General features: G+C 48.2%; 1 protein-coding gene across 7 annotated transcripts in view; it reads left to right on the plus strand.

Moving 5' to 3' along the window:
* The window catches only part of IFT122 (intraflagellar transport 122), a 77,606-nt gene that overhangs the window by 8,223 nt on the left and 57,343 nt on the right, over positions 1-12,040 (plus strand). For 4 of the 7 annotated variants that reach the window (XM_022562735.2, XM_022562736.2, XM_022562734.2 and 1 more), the window contains exons 4-7: positions 3,728-3,806; positions 6,541-6,617; positions 8,768-8,834; positions 9,770-9,916. In XM_022562735.2, the coding sequence (XP_022418443.2) occupies positions 3,728-3,806; positions 6,541-6,617; positions 8,768-8,834; positions 9,770-9,916 (370 nt within the window). Of the gene's footprint in view, positions 1-1,080; positions 1,187-3,727; positions 3,807-6,540; positions 6,618-8,767; positions 8,835-9,769; positions 9,917-10,949; positions 11,127-12,040 lie in introns of those variants that run through there. The other 3 variants (XM_022562744.2, XM_089919744.1, XM_022562737.2) reach the window with 3 other exon arrangements.

The following is a 12,040-nucleotide window of genomic DNA, read 5'->3' on the forward strand; positions in this document are numbered from 1 at the left end:
AAAGATCCCTGCCCTTATGGGGCTTTTATCTATGTGGCGGGGGTGTGTGGGGGAAGGAGAGAGAGTATGAGGGAAGGCATACAATAAACGTGGTAAATAAGTAAATTGAACAGTACGGCGGAAGGTGGTGTTAGGAAGAAGAAAAAGTAGAACAGAATAAGGGGGATTGAGAGTGCTGTGTGGGCAGGGCGTTGGGTACAGTGTTGAACAGGGTAGTCATGGTGGCTCATTGAGATGGGGACAGGCAAGCAAAGACTTGAAGGTGGGGAGGCAGGGAAATAATGACTGAGCATCTGGGGAAAGAGAGCTCCTCACAGAGGGAAGAGCCATTGCAGAGGCCCTCAGGTCGGGTGTGCCTTTCTGGGGATGGGACAGAGAGAATCGGTGGGGAGCAATAGGGGAAGAAGGTAGAGAGGTAGCAGGTGTGGGCTGGCTGGATTCTGTTGGCTGTCGTAGAACTTTGGCTTTGATTCTCACTGAAAACGGGGAACCACTAAATAGTTCTGAGCAGAGGAGAAATCTGATTGGATTTATATTTTAAAAGGATCCCTCCAGATGCTGTACCCCAAACAGCCTGCAAGGGCTGGGGGTTGGGCAGAAAGACGAGTGAAGAAGCGTCAGCCACTGGTGATGGCAGCTCAGACCCCTGTAGGAGCAGAGAAAGTGGGGAGCAGTGGTCAGAGTCTGGATACAGTTGGAAGGTGGAGCCAGTAGGATTGCCTGAAAGAATGTGGGGCGTGAAGAAAGGAGTTGGGGGTGACTCCATGGTTTTTGACCTGAATGACTGAAAGGATGGAGTTGCCCTCCACTGAGATGGGGAAGGCTGCAGGCGGAGAAACTTACAGCAGGAGATCCGGAGTTCAGTTTCAGACGTGTTGAGTTTGAGGAAAGTTGACGCTGTAGAGGTGGGGGCGGAATTGCTGGAGCAGAGTTGCTGTGTGGGAAGAGGAGAGGGGATCCAGGACAGAGGTGAGCATGGTGGGAAGTGGAGGATGTCACTGCAAGTGCTGGCAGCGGGGGCATGTCGTAGTAGGAGTCTAACAGAATTCTCTTCCGTTTTTTCAGTGAAATAGGAAGCAGCAGCATCTGAGAGTGAGGATGGGGAAGGAGGTGTCCGAGAGTTGAGGAAAAAGAAAAAAGAGTACAACACCACCTAGCTGAGGGGCTGACTGAATGGCCCCGGGAGGTATAATGAGACCCTAGCTACACGAAGGGCCCACCCAAAGCTGGTGATCATGAATTGAAAGTGAGATCAGTGGTGCGATTGTGTCTTTTTCTCCATCACTTTGAGCTGCACAGATACAGGACAGAGGAGGTGGAGAGTTGGATTTAACCATAGTGGTAGGTTTACAAGCACCTCTGAAGATGCAGTGAGAGGGCAAGGGCAGAGGATGTATGCAAAGGAATGATTATATACATTGACCTTGAGTAATGAGGGGTGAGCAACCTTGTTGCTGAGTAATGAGGGGTGAGAGGACCACAAGGGGTGAGGGAGGTTCTAGTGGGGTTGAAGAGTCATTGGCGTTAGGGCACCAGGTGGGGTGAGAAAGAGGAGAGGTGGTGGTCACATCGGCTGCGTGAAACTGACATTGAGAGTTAAAAGTAAATACGTGCTACGCACAGCATAGCATCAATGGGAAGAACATGGACTTTGGGATGAGACAGCTCCAACCCGAAAAGCTCTGTGAGTCTGAGGTGGTTATTGACCCTGTCTGAGTCTCGATTTCCTCATGTGTCAAGTGGATATAGGATTAGAGGTGGCCCTCTGTGACCACTGCCGAGAAGTCGCAGAATCGGTGGTACAGTGCTTAAATGAACCATGGAGATCATTCAGGCTCCAGGTTTTTAATTTCTTTTAGATGACAGACCTCTTTGAGAATCTGATGAAAGCTACAGATGCCTCTCTAGAAAAATGCACCTACTTCATGTATACACACAATTTGGGGCACACAGTGTTAGTCTGATCTAGCCCAATCTCTTCATGTTACACCTACATAAAGATTTAGAGAAGTCCCACGACTGGCTGAGGTCATACAGCGAGGTAGTGGCAAAGACAACGCTAGTTCTTGCCTGGTAGTCAGGAGCCCTATGCCACGGTAGTCATATTTTTTTATGTGCGTGTTTGAGTTTAAGTTCAGAGTAGTACCGTGGGAAGACCTGTGAGGCCTCAGAGTTTATAAGCCTAGGGCGTCTTTGGCCTGCAGCACCATCAAGGCCCTTGAGGATCTTAGAGTGAGACCTGCCATCAGGGGCATTTGTCCGCGTTTTGCATGGTCCTGCCACACACATCTTCACGTTTGATCTCCCAGCAGCCCTCTGAAGGAGGCAGGGAAGGGATCGCAGCTCCTCTCACGGATCAGAAAACAGGCTTGGAGCGATTACGGGTGACAGTGGCAGAGCTGGGCCTGACCTGGATCCTCTGACTGCAGAGCCCTTGTTCTTTCTGGTGTATCATGCTGCCCCTCATGACACTCGTGTAACGATAAGGAAGTCTTTTCCCCTTGGATCTAGAAGTGAGGATACACTGAATTTGGTTTTGCTCTTTAAAAAATGATGATTTTGCTTGTTTCCGATTTCCCCCTTAAATTGAATAAGTATTTAATGAGCAACTATGATACAAAGGTGTATTAAGAGCTAGTTTTTCTTCAAGGAAAGCAATACAAGGCAATGTAAGGAAATAATAATAATAGCTACTTTTGTTTAGCATTCATTCTAGGCCAGGCACAGACCTAAGCACTTTAATCTCATTTAATCTTCACAACAACTGTGAGGTAAATACTGTTGTTGCGTCCGCTTTTCACATGAGGAAGTGAAGGCCTAGAGATGTTCAGTAGCTTGTTCCTGGTCCTGCAGCTGGTGGGCGACGTCGCTGGGGATTCCAGCTCCGACTCTGAGCCCTTAGTCCACACTCTTCCTCACCTGCTGCCTGCCAGTGTAAGGGAGCAGTGACAGAAATAATAAATAAGAGCAGCTTCTATTATTTAGTATTTGCAGCAGTGTCACATGGCCCAAGCAGTGTGAAAATGAAAATCTCATCTGTCACTCTTCTGCTTAAAGCCTTTCTTTGGGATAGAGAGCAGGATCTTACTGTGGCCCCACAGCCCCTAGAGATCCCTCCCCCATCCACCTCACCCTTTGCCCTTGATGTTCCATGCTGGCTGCCTCTCAGCTCCTCACACATGCAGGTTTTTCCTGCCTCAGGGCCTTTGCACATCTGTTTGACCCATATGGATGGGTCTCTCTCCTCTCATTGCACCTGGCTAAGCTTTGCTCAACCTTTAGGTCTCAATGAAAGATACCATTTTCACAGAAACCTCCCTCACCAAAATTGGGTCCTCAGGTATTCTCTTTCATAGGGCCTGCTTTTTTTTCTTACTACGTCGTATTTGAATTGGATTAATTTAATTTAATGCCTACTTTTCCCACCAGACAAACTCTATGAAGGTAGACCGCATGTATGTTTTAATCACTACTTGATTCTGAGCACAGAACATGATGCTGGCATGTGATAGGCCCTCAGTACATCTTCGTTGGTGCCAGGCAGAGCAGGATATGAGCTCAAACTTCCTGACTCCAAAGTACTGCCACTCAGTACAGATAAGAGGAAGGGGTAGAGAAGCAACTGACACATACTAGGGACCTTAAAGAAGTCGTTTTCTAAGAAATACTCTGCAAAATGCTGGCCTAAATGGATGTGAAAATTTATTCTTTTTAAAAACACTTTTAGGCAAGCGCTTTGCTTCTGGATCAGCTGACAAAAGTGTTATTATCTGGACGTCAAAATTGGAAGGCATTCTGAAGTACACGTAAGTAACCGTTTAGGTGTACGGTATTATTAGTTTGCCTCTTACTGAGCTACTGTAGCAAAAGGCCCTTAGCAAAGCTATCAGGGAGGACTTTTTTCTCTGCAGTTGAACTTCAAGTGAAGTTGTGGGGTTGTGCGCTGGGAGGGTTGGGGAATGAGTAAGTGAGGGAACAGTTCTTGAGCACTGCTGGCTTGGCCAGCACTGGGCTAGGTGTTTTCGTGTAGCTCAGTTTAGTTAATCTGATATCGCACATTCCACCCCACCCCGACCTGTCCTTTTTCAAGAGCTTCACATCCAGCCGCCGTTGACACCCTGAGACTTGGGGTCAGTGTGCTCCAGGCCCCTCTCAGTGCACAGGCTCTCCTCCTCTTCCCCGTCCCTCTGCCTGGTTAACCCCTACTCACTCTGTACATCTCAGATGTTGCTTCTTCTGTGAAGCCTTTCCTGCCCCTGGCGCCTTGATTGGGTCTCCTTCATGGCGCTTCTCACAGCTGTAGTTTTTTTTTTCTTTTGGCCGTAACGTGCGCCATGTGGGATCTTAGTTCCCCGACCAGGGACTGAACCTGTGCCCCGAGCAGCGGGAGCATGGAGTCTTAACCACTGGACAGCCAGGGAAGTCCCTAACAGCTGTAGTTTTACACTTATTCTGGTGGCTGATTGATATCTCCCATCAGCCTGTAAGCTCCATGAGGGCAGACACTGTGTCTGTTTTGCTCATGCTGTGTCACTGGTGCCCACTGCAATGCCTGGCCTGTAGTAGGTACTCAACAAATGATCGCTTTTCTTTCTTTTTTATTTATTTATTTATTTATTTATTTATTTATTTATTTATGGCTGTGTTGCGTCTTTGTTTCTGTGCGAGGGCTTTCTCTAGTTGCGGCAAGTGGGGGCCACTCTTCATCGCGGTGCGTGGGCCTCTCACTATCACAGCCTCTCTTGTTGCGGAGTACAGGCTCCAGACACGCAGGCTCAGTAATTGTGGCTCACGGGCCTAGTTGCTCCGCGGCATGTGGGATCTTCCCAGACCAGGGCTCGAGCCCATGTCCCCTGCATTGGCAGGCAGATTCTCAACCACTGCGCCACCAGGGAAGCCCGTTTTTCTTTTTAATTGTGGTAAAATACACATAACATATCATCCTAAGCATTTTTAAGTGCACGATTCGGTAGTGCTAAGTACATCCATGTTGTCGTGCAGCCAGTCTCCAGGACTATTTTTCATCTTGCAAAACTGAAGCTCCACACCCATTAAGCAGCCACTTCCATTCCCCGTCCCCCAGCCCTAGGCACCACCGTTCTACTTTCTGTCTCTATGAATTTGACTACTCTGGGTACCGTATATAAGTGGAATCCTATGGTGTTTGTCCTTTTGTAACTGGTTTATTTCACTGAGCATAATGTCCTCAAGGTTCCTGTGTCAGCACTCCCTTACATTTTAATGCTGAATAATATTCTGGTGTATGTACAGAGCATATTTCGTTTATCCATTCATCTGTTGTTGACGGACATTTGGGTTACTTCCACCTCTTGGCTATTCAGAATAATGCTGCTGTGAACACCGATGTACAAATCAACAAATCAATATTTGAATGAATGAAAAAATGAATGAATGAATGAGGTTGTAAGTAAAGTATTACCCAGAAGTGGAGGAATAAAACTCAGGTTGAGGGACTTCCCTGGTGGCACAGTGGTTAAGAATCCACCTGCCAATGCAGGGGACATGGGTTTGAGCCCTGGTCCGGGAAGATCCCACATGCCGCAGAGCAACTAAGCCCGTGTGCCACAGCTACTGAGCCTGCACTCCAGAGCCCATGAGCCACAACTGCTGAGCCCACGTGCCACAACTAGTGAAGCCTGTGTGCCTAGAGCCCGTGCTCCACAACAAGAGAAGCCACTGCGATGAGAAGCCCGCGCACCGCAACAAAGAGTAGCCCCCACTCACTGCAACTAGAGAAAGCCTGTATGCAGCAACGAAGACCCAGTACAGCCAAAAATAAAAATTAATTAATTAAAAACAAAAAAACAGGGCTTCCCTGGTGGCGCAGTGGTTGAGAGTCCGCCTGCCGATGCAGGGGACACGGGTTCGTGCCCCGGTCCGGGAAGATCCCACATGCCGCGGAGCGGCTAGGCCCGTGAGCCATGGCCGCTGAGCCTGCGCGTCCGGAGCCTGTGCTCCGCAATGGGAGAGGCCACAACAGTGAGAGGCCCGCGTACCGCAAAAAAAACAGGAAAACAAAAAACAACTCAGGCTGAGATGCCCCGTGTGGTACATGACTCACTCAGCTTTCATTGTTATCTCAGATGTTTCCAGATATTGGTCTAGTATTTTCATTGTACCTCCATCCTGTATTAATGAATGTATTTCCAGGCCTCCACAAAGCAATAAGTGTTAGGGCCATTAGTATGGCACTTCTTATGCACCTGGTGCTAGGCAAGGTGGTTTACATCATTCTCTTACTAGATGGCACACCAGAGGTGTGCAGCACACTAGTCTTGGAGGAGGTGGCATTTAAGCTAGGCCAGTCTGATGGGTGGGTAATGTTTGAGAGAGGAAAATAGTGGGTTGGGGGTAGCCCAGGAGGGGAGAACTCATCCCTGTGCTTTTAATTGGTCACTTGCATCAGAGTTCACGGTGTGGAGTCAGAGAGGCTGTGGACCCATCATTAAAATCTTGAGCTGTAGCCACTGAAGCATTTGTGGTTTGCTGCATAATCATCTACATTTGTTTACTTCCCAGGCACAATGATTCTATCCAGTGTGTCTCCTACAACCCTGTTACCCACCAGCTGGCGTCCTGTTCCTCCAGTGACTTTGGTAGGTTCTGATTCCCAGTGTCTTGTCTGGGAATAACTGAAAATTGGCAAAAAGTGCTGAAATCTATCCAGAATGTGGTGGTTTTGTCCTGAGAGAGTTAATGCCGTTCTAGCCCCCTTCAATGGCTGAAGGGAGGCTGGCACTTGTTCTTTAAATTGTGTAGAAACCAGGAGAGTGAGTGATGGCACTGAGTCTGGTAAGAAGTCTGGGAGACAGCAGGAAGGGCCCTGGGAGGGAGATGGTGAGAGGGATGGGAGAGCACAGGCGTTAAGTTGGTGTTGCCACCTCTGGGAAGCCTTCCCCGCCCCACCCTGGCAGGGACAGTTCAGTTGTCCCCACTTCCGGGTCCCCCAGCGTCCGTGTATGTGTGGAAAGCTTCGCTGTGCTTCTTGTGCGGCGTGTCCCCATTAGTTGTTCAGTGGCTGTGGCTGTCCTTCCTGAGGGGCTGAATGCCCCGAGGAGTTCACCCACCCCACACACGGCACTGGTGTGGTCCTGGCGCAGAGGAGAAGCAGTGAGACGTCAGCGAAGAGGCAGGAACGCGAACAGAGGCTTGCATGTTCTCTTTTCAAGGTCGATTCTTGCTTACAGCTCATAAGTTCCGTCTTCCTTGCTAAGAGATAGTGGTTACAACAGAACAGCCATTGTTGAAGTCAAGGAGCGAGAGATCTAATCCCTTTCAGTTTCCCTCCTGATCTAAGATGAATGCATCCCCCAGTCCATCCACTGATAGAGTTCTGAGGTTCCAAAGAGAGGATGTAATTGAAAGCATGTTGTATAAATAAAAGGGGAAGGGACTGTCATTCATTAAAAATTTAGCATCTTCTCCATGTGAGGCATTGGTCTGGGTGCTTACTTTTGGGGTGAAAAAGACAAAATAGAATTCCTGCCCTCAAAGAGCTTGTGGTTGGGGGCAGGTAGGGAGGAAGAATTTGTAAAAATATATTATTAAGGGATAATATTTGTTGAATGTTTGTGATATGCTAGGCACTGTGCTGAGAGTTGAAACAAATTCCTGTGTGAGCTCTGTGACGACCTCTGAGGTCTGAGGTCAGGTATTATTCTCATCCCCACTCCACTGAGGAACAGAACTTGAGCTTAGAGTGGTCCAGTGACTCACTTGAGGTCACCTAGCGGGTAAGGGATGGACCCAGGGCTGGGACCTAGGCCATGTGATTGCATCTAGAGTCTGCTCTGGTCAGTGCTGCCTCAGGGGCCTGGAGGGTGTGGTTTCCTTCAGCAAGAGGCTCTGAGGGGGCCTCGGTGGACCACAGGTAAGGTGTGCATAGGCTGAAATGCTGGGGGAGGCATTCTGGGCAGGAGAGAGGGGAAGCATATTGTTTGATGTTGCACCTTGCTGTGTAAATGCATTTCTGCCCTAGGATTACCTCCTTGGCTGTGCTTCATGGCTCAGGCAAAGAGTAGAATTTGCTTTTGTTGCCCAGACCTACACCTGTTGTGGGCCACTGAGTCACTGGCAGGAGGGAGCAAGCCGAAGGTGACCAGTGTGCCAGGGACATGGCACAGCCCAGATAGGGTCAGGAGAGACTGGATTTTCAGAAAGCGTCATTCATTACTTTGAATGCTAAGTTGTACTCTGGTTGCAGTGTAATAATTATGAACAGTGAAGTTGCCATTTCTTTGACTTAAACTCCTGAAAAGTTGGCTATCAATTCACCAATATATCTTCCTCTCTTTTTTCTTTTGAAATAATTATAGATTCACAGTAAGTTGCAAAGATAGTTGAGAGGTCTTATGTACCCTTCTTCCTGTTTCCCCAATGGATACATCTTATGTAACTGTTGTATGGTATCAAAATCAGGAGGTGGGGCCTGGCACAATGTGTGTATATAGTTCTGTCATTTCATCCCCTGTGTAGATTACCATCACCACAAAGATACTCCTTTACCCTCATCTCCCCCATCTCCTGTTAGCACTAACCCCTTGTACCTGGTAACCATTCATCTGTTCCCCATCTTTATATAAGATGGAATCATATAGCATATGACCTTTTGAGACTGGCTTTTTAAACTCGGCATAAAACCCTGGAGATCCATCTAAATTGTAGTGTGTATTAATAGTTTGTTCCTTTTTGTTGCTGAGTAATGTTCCAACCAACCTCTCTTCTTTTATATTATTTTGTGTTGAAGGCTTATGGTCTCCTGAACAGAAGTCTGTCTCTAAGCACAAATCTAGCAGCAAGATCACCTGCTGCAGGTAAGTTAAGGGCAGCTCTGAAGGTAGTTTTTTGTTCCCCGCTCTTCAAACAGACTCTCAAGTCTGGTTCACACAGTAGAGAAGGTCTTGTGCTACCTATTTGGTTTGGGCCCCATGTTTCCTCTTTTCTTTTCTCGTGGTCTCCTTGATGGGAAGAACCTGTGCTTTTGATCGGCAAGCAAAAGAGAACTGCAGGTTGCTTTTGTGCAGTTGTCCAGCAGCAGGCCTCCCCAGCCTCAAGCTGTGCTCAGGGGAGGCTCTGGGGACCTGAGGCTATCCTGGTCCAGGCAGCACATGAGCTGGAGAAAGCTCGGGCTTTGATATTAGATCTGGATTCAAATCCACATTCAGTGGCTGACAGGCTCTGTGACCTCAGGAGGTTCCTTATTTGACAAATGGGGATTAAGATGCTGACTTGATGGGGCTGTTGTGAAATGCACACGAGCTAATGAGTTTAAAGCAAGCAGCATGGTGCCTGCACACGGTAGACGCTCTCAAATGGTGGCTGGTCTTGCTGCACAGCTTCTGAGTGTAGCCTTTCTTTCCATTCAGCATTTGTTAGGCACCTGTTCTAGAGGCTAGCAACAACCAAGACGCAGATTCTGTTCTTCAGGTGCACTGGAAGTGGGAGGAGGTTGAAATGGCGAGCGGGGAATGGAGGCTGACCCCGCAATGCAGGCAAAGCTGAGGGCCGTCGTGGCAGTGCAGACAGAGACTATGGGCACCAAGAAGGTGCTCCCGCCTTCACATCTCACCCTCCACTCCAGGAAGAAATGGGACTCTCAGTTTGGCCCTCTGACTTTTACATCAGGGTCAGGATGAGCCCAGCCATTGCTGCCTCATCAGATTGTTTCAACCAAGGTATCATCCCTGCAACTTTGACTTTCTCTGTGTTCCTTTCCCCTCCCCATGCCCATTGTTGGTTGTTTGAACAGCTGGACAAATGACGGTCAGTACCTGGCTCTGGGGATGTTCAGCGGGGTCATCAGCATACGGAACAGAAACGGGGAGGAGAAGGTGAAGATTGAGCGGCCAGGGGGCTCCCTCTCCCCGCTGTGGTCCATCTGCTGGAGCCCTTCAAGGTGACCGCACAGCTGTCCTCCTCCTAGGACGGAAACTCTGTGTAGAAGGCCTTCCTCAGCGGGCTGAGTTCTTTCCCCCTGAGGGCTCCATGATTCAGAGGCTTCTCACCCCATTTGACTGATCTGTTTTGGAACCTATTCCATGTGAATGGAATTTTTAAAGAGCCCATCTTGAGTTTTGGAATGAATCCCAGAAATTTAGCTGAGCAGATGAGCTATCTAGACCAGCTCAGTGTGTGTGTGCGTGAGAGAGAGAGGGAGAGAGAGTATGTACGCATGTGACATAGGAGAGCCATTTCCTTAGGAATCGAGAGCTCACCTCTCTGCTGTGGCTTTATTTTGGTCTTTTCCACCTTTCAGTTCTTCCCTCCAAGTCTGAGCAGAAGATGTGCTTTTTCATGAGCCTTTTTTACTTTTTCATGAGTCTATTTTGCTGCCCTTGTCAAAAAAAATCGAAATTAAGTATAAATGTCCCCAAAGCCTATAGTTCCACAAACAGTTGGCATCTACCTTCTCTAACCTTACACACGTTTTCCTTACTGTGCTCATGTGACTTTGATGGTGGACTAATAGCTTTACATCCTCTTTGTATAATTCTGTGATATTATTAAACCACCAATATCCCCCACAGAGTCCTCTGAAGGTAAAGAACTTAATGTTTACCAGCCCAATGTCATTTTACAGGTGGTGCCTACTTGATTTAGAAGGTAGTTTAATTTCATTGCTTTTCTTACATCAGATTATTATGCTTCTTCCTGAATAATTTTGTCCAGCCCAGGGCTGTACCATGTATGTCTAATGCCTTCAGAGGCCATTAGCCTACCCCAGAGTTCCTGCTGTTTGATTTTTGTGGCCACAGATGACTTTGTGGCTTCAGGGTACCATTTTTAATTCATGAGAAGCAGGACACCCAGTGTACCTGGTTGCTGTCCTCTTCCGGGCGGGGTTCAGGGGCTCCTTGACAGGTTTTGAAATTACAGCTTTAGTGTAGTTCTAGGCAACGTGATTGTGAACAACCACTTACTGTCTGCAGCCGATGGGAGTGTTTCTGGATGAACAGAGAGAACGAGGATGCCGAGGAAGTCATTGTCAACAGATATTTTCAGGAAATCCCTTCCACTCTGAAGTCAGCAGTGTACAGTAGTCAGGGTAGTGAGGCAGAGGAGGAAGAGCCAGAGGAAGAGGACGACAGTCCCAGGGACGACAACTTGTGAGTGTGTCCCGAGGAGCGAGAACCCTCCTTGGAAGGGTCCAGCCCCCAGCGTAGACCTGCTGGGGCAGGTGCTGCTCCGAAGCTCCTTTCTAAAAGGGACCGGGGGCGGGGGTGTTGCTGCTTAAAGCTCCTCCAGCAAGGGGGACACTCTCTCAAAACTTGTGAGTTATAAAATTCTCCTTTGAGAGACTTGAGGAAATACTGAAAAGTCTAAGGGAGAAAGTTTGACTTTTCTATGAAACCCCATCCCCTGAGGAAACCACTGTTAGCATTTTAGTGTATTTCCTCTCAGGCTTTTAGTGTATTCATGTAATGAACCAAATCATATCGTACTTCCTTTTTTTCTACTTAACATCATAGAGTGCACTTTTTCCGGTAACATTAGCGGTCCTTTGAGAAACATGATTTTTAGTGCCTGCCTCGTGTGCCCTTGGCATGGCCGCCCAGGAGTTCAGTGAACGCTTCTTCTCTTACTGGACACTTTCTTAGCCTGTTTCCATGCCGCACCTCACCTTGTATTTGCTAGGACACGTATCAGAGAGGAGGCCCCCATCTTACCCGCAGTCCTCACGCCAAATCCTCGCTGTCCAGCTGTCCTTCCTTCTCTTCAGTCGAGGTTACCTGTAGGGAAAACACTGCAGGCTGGAGTGCGGGAGCCAGGATATTCTGATTGGGCAAAAGTGATCGAGCTTAGGACTTTTCAAACTGTGTTCTGTGGTGCCTGGGGTTCCTTGGAAAAAGAAGGTGGGAGGTGGGGGACAAGGAAGGGAGGAAAGGGTGGGTTTCAGGTCCCTATCTGTGCTTCAGCCAGAGCAGACCCTTTAATTGTTAGCACAAGTGTTTGTTTTGGTAAGGAGTCCCACTGCCAGGGGAAAAAAGGGGAAAAGAAGGTTGAAAACCACCCATCCAGC

Source organism: Delphinapterus leucas, chromosome 10 (assembly GCF_059928025.1).
Source record: "Delphinapterus leucas isolate spDelLeu-1000000601 "Yukka" chromosome 10, BTC_Dleu_Yukka2, whole genome shotgun sequence".
Lineage (NCBI taxonomy): Eukaryota > Metazoa > Chordata > Mammalia > Artiodactyla > Monodontidae > Delphinapterus > Delphinapterus leucas.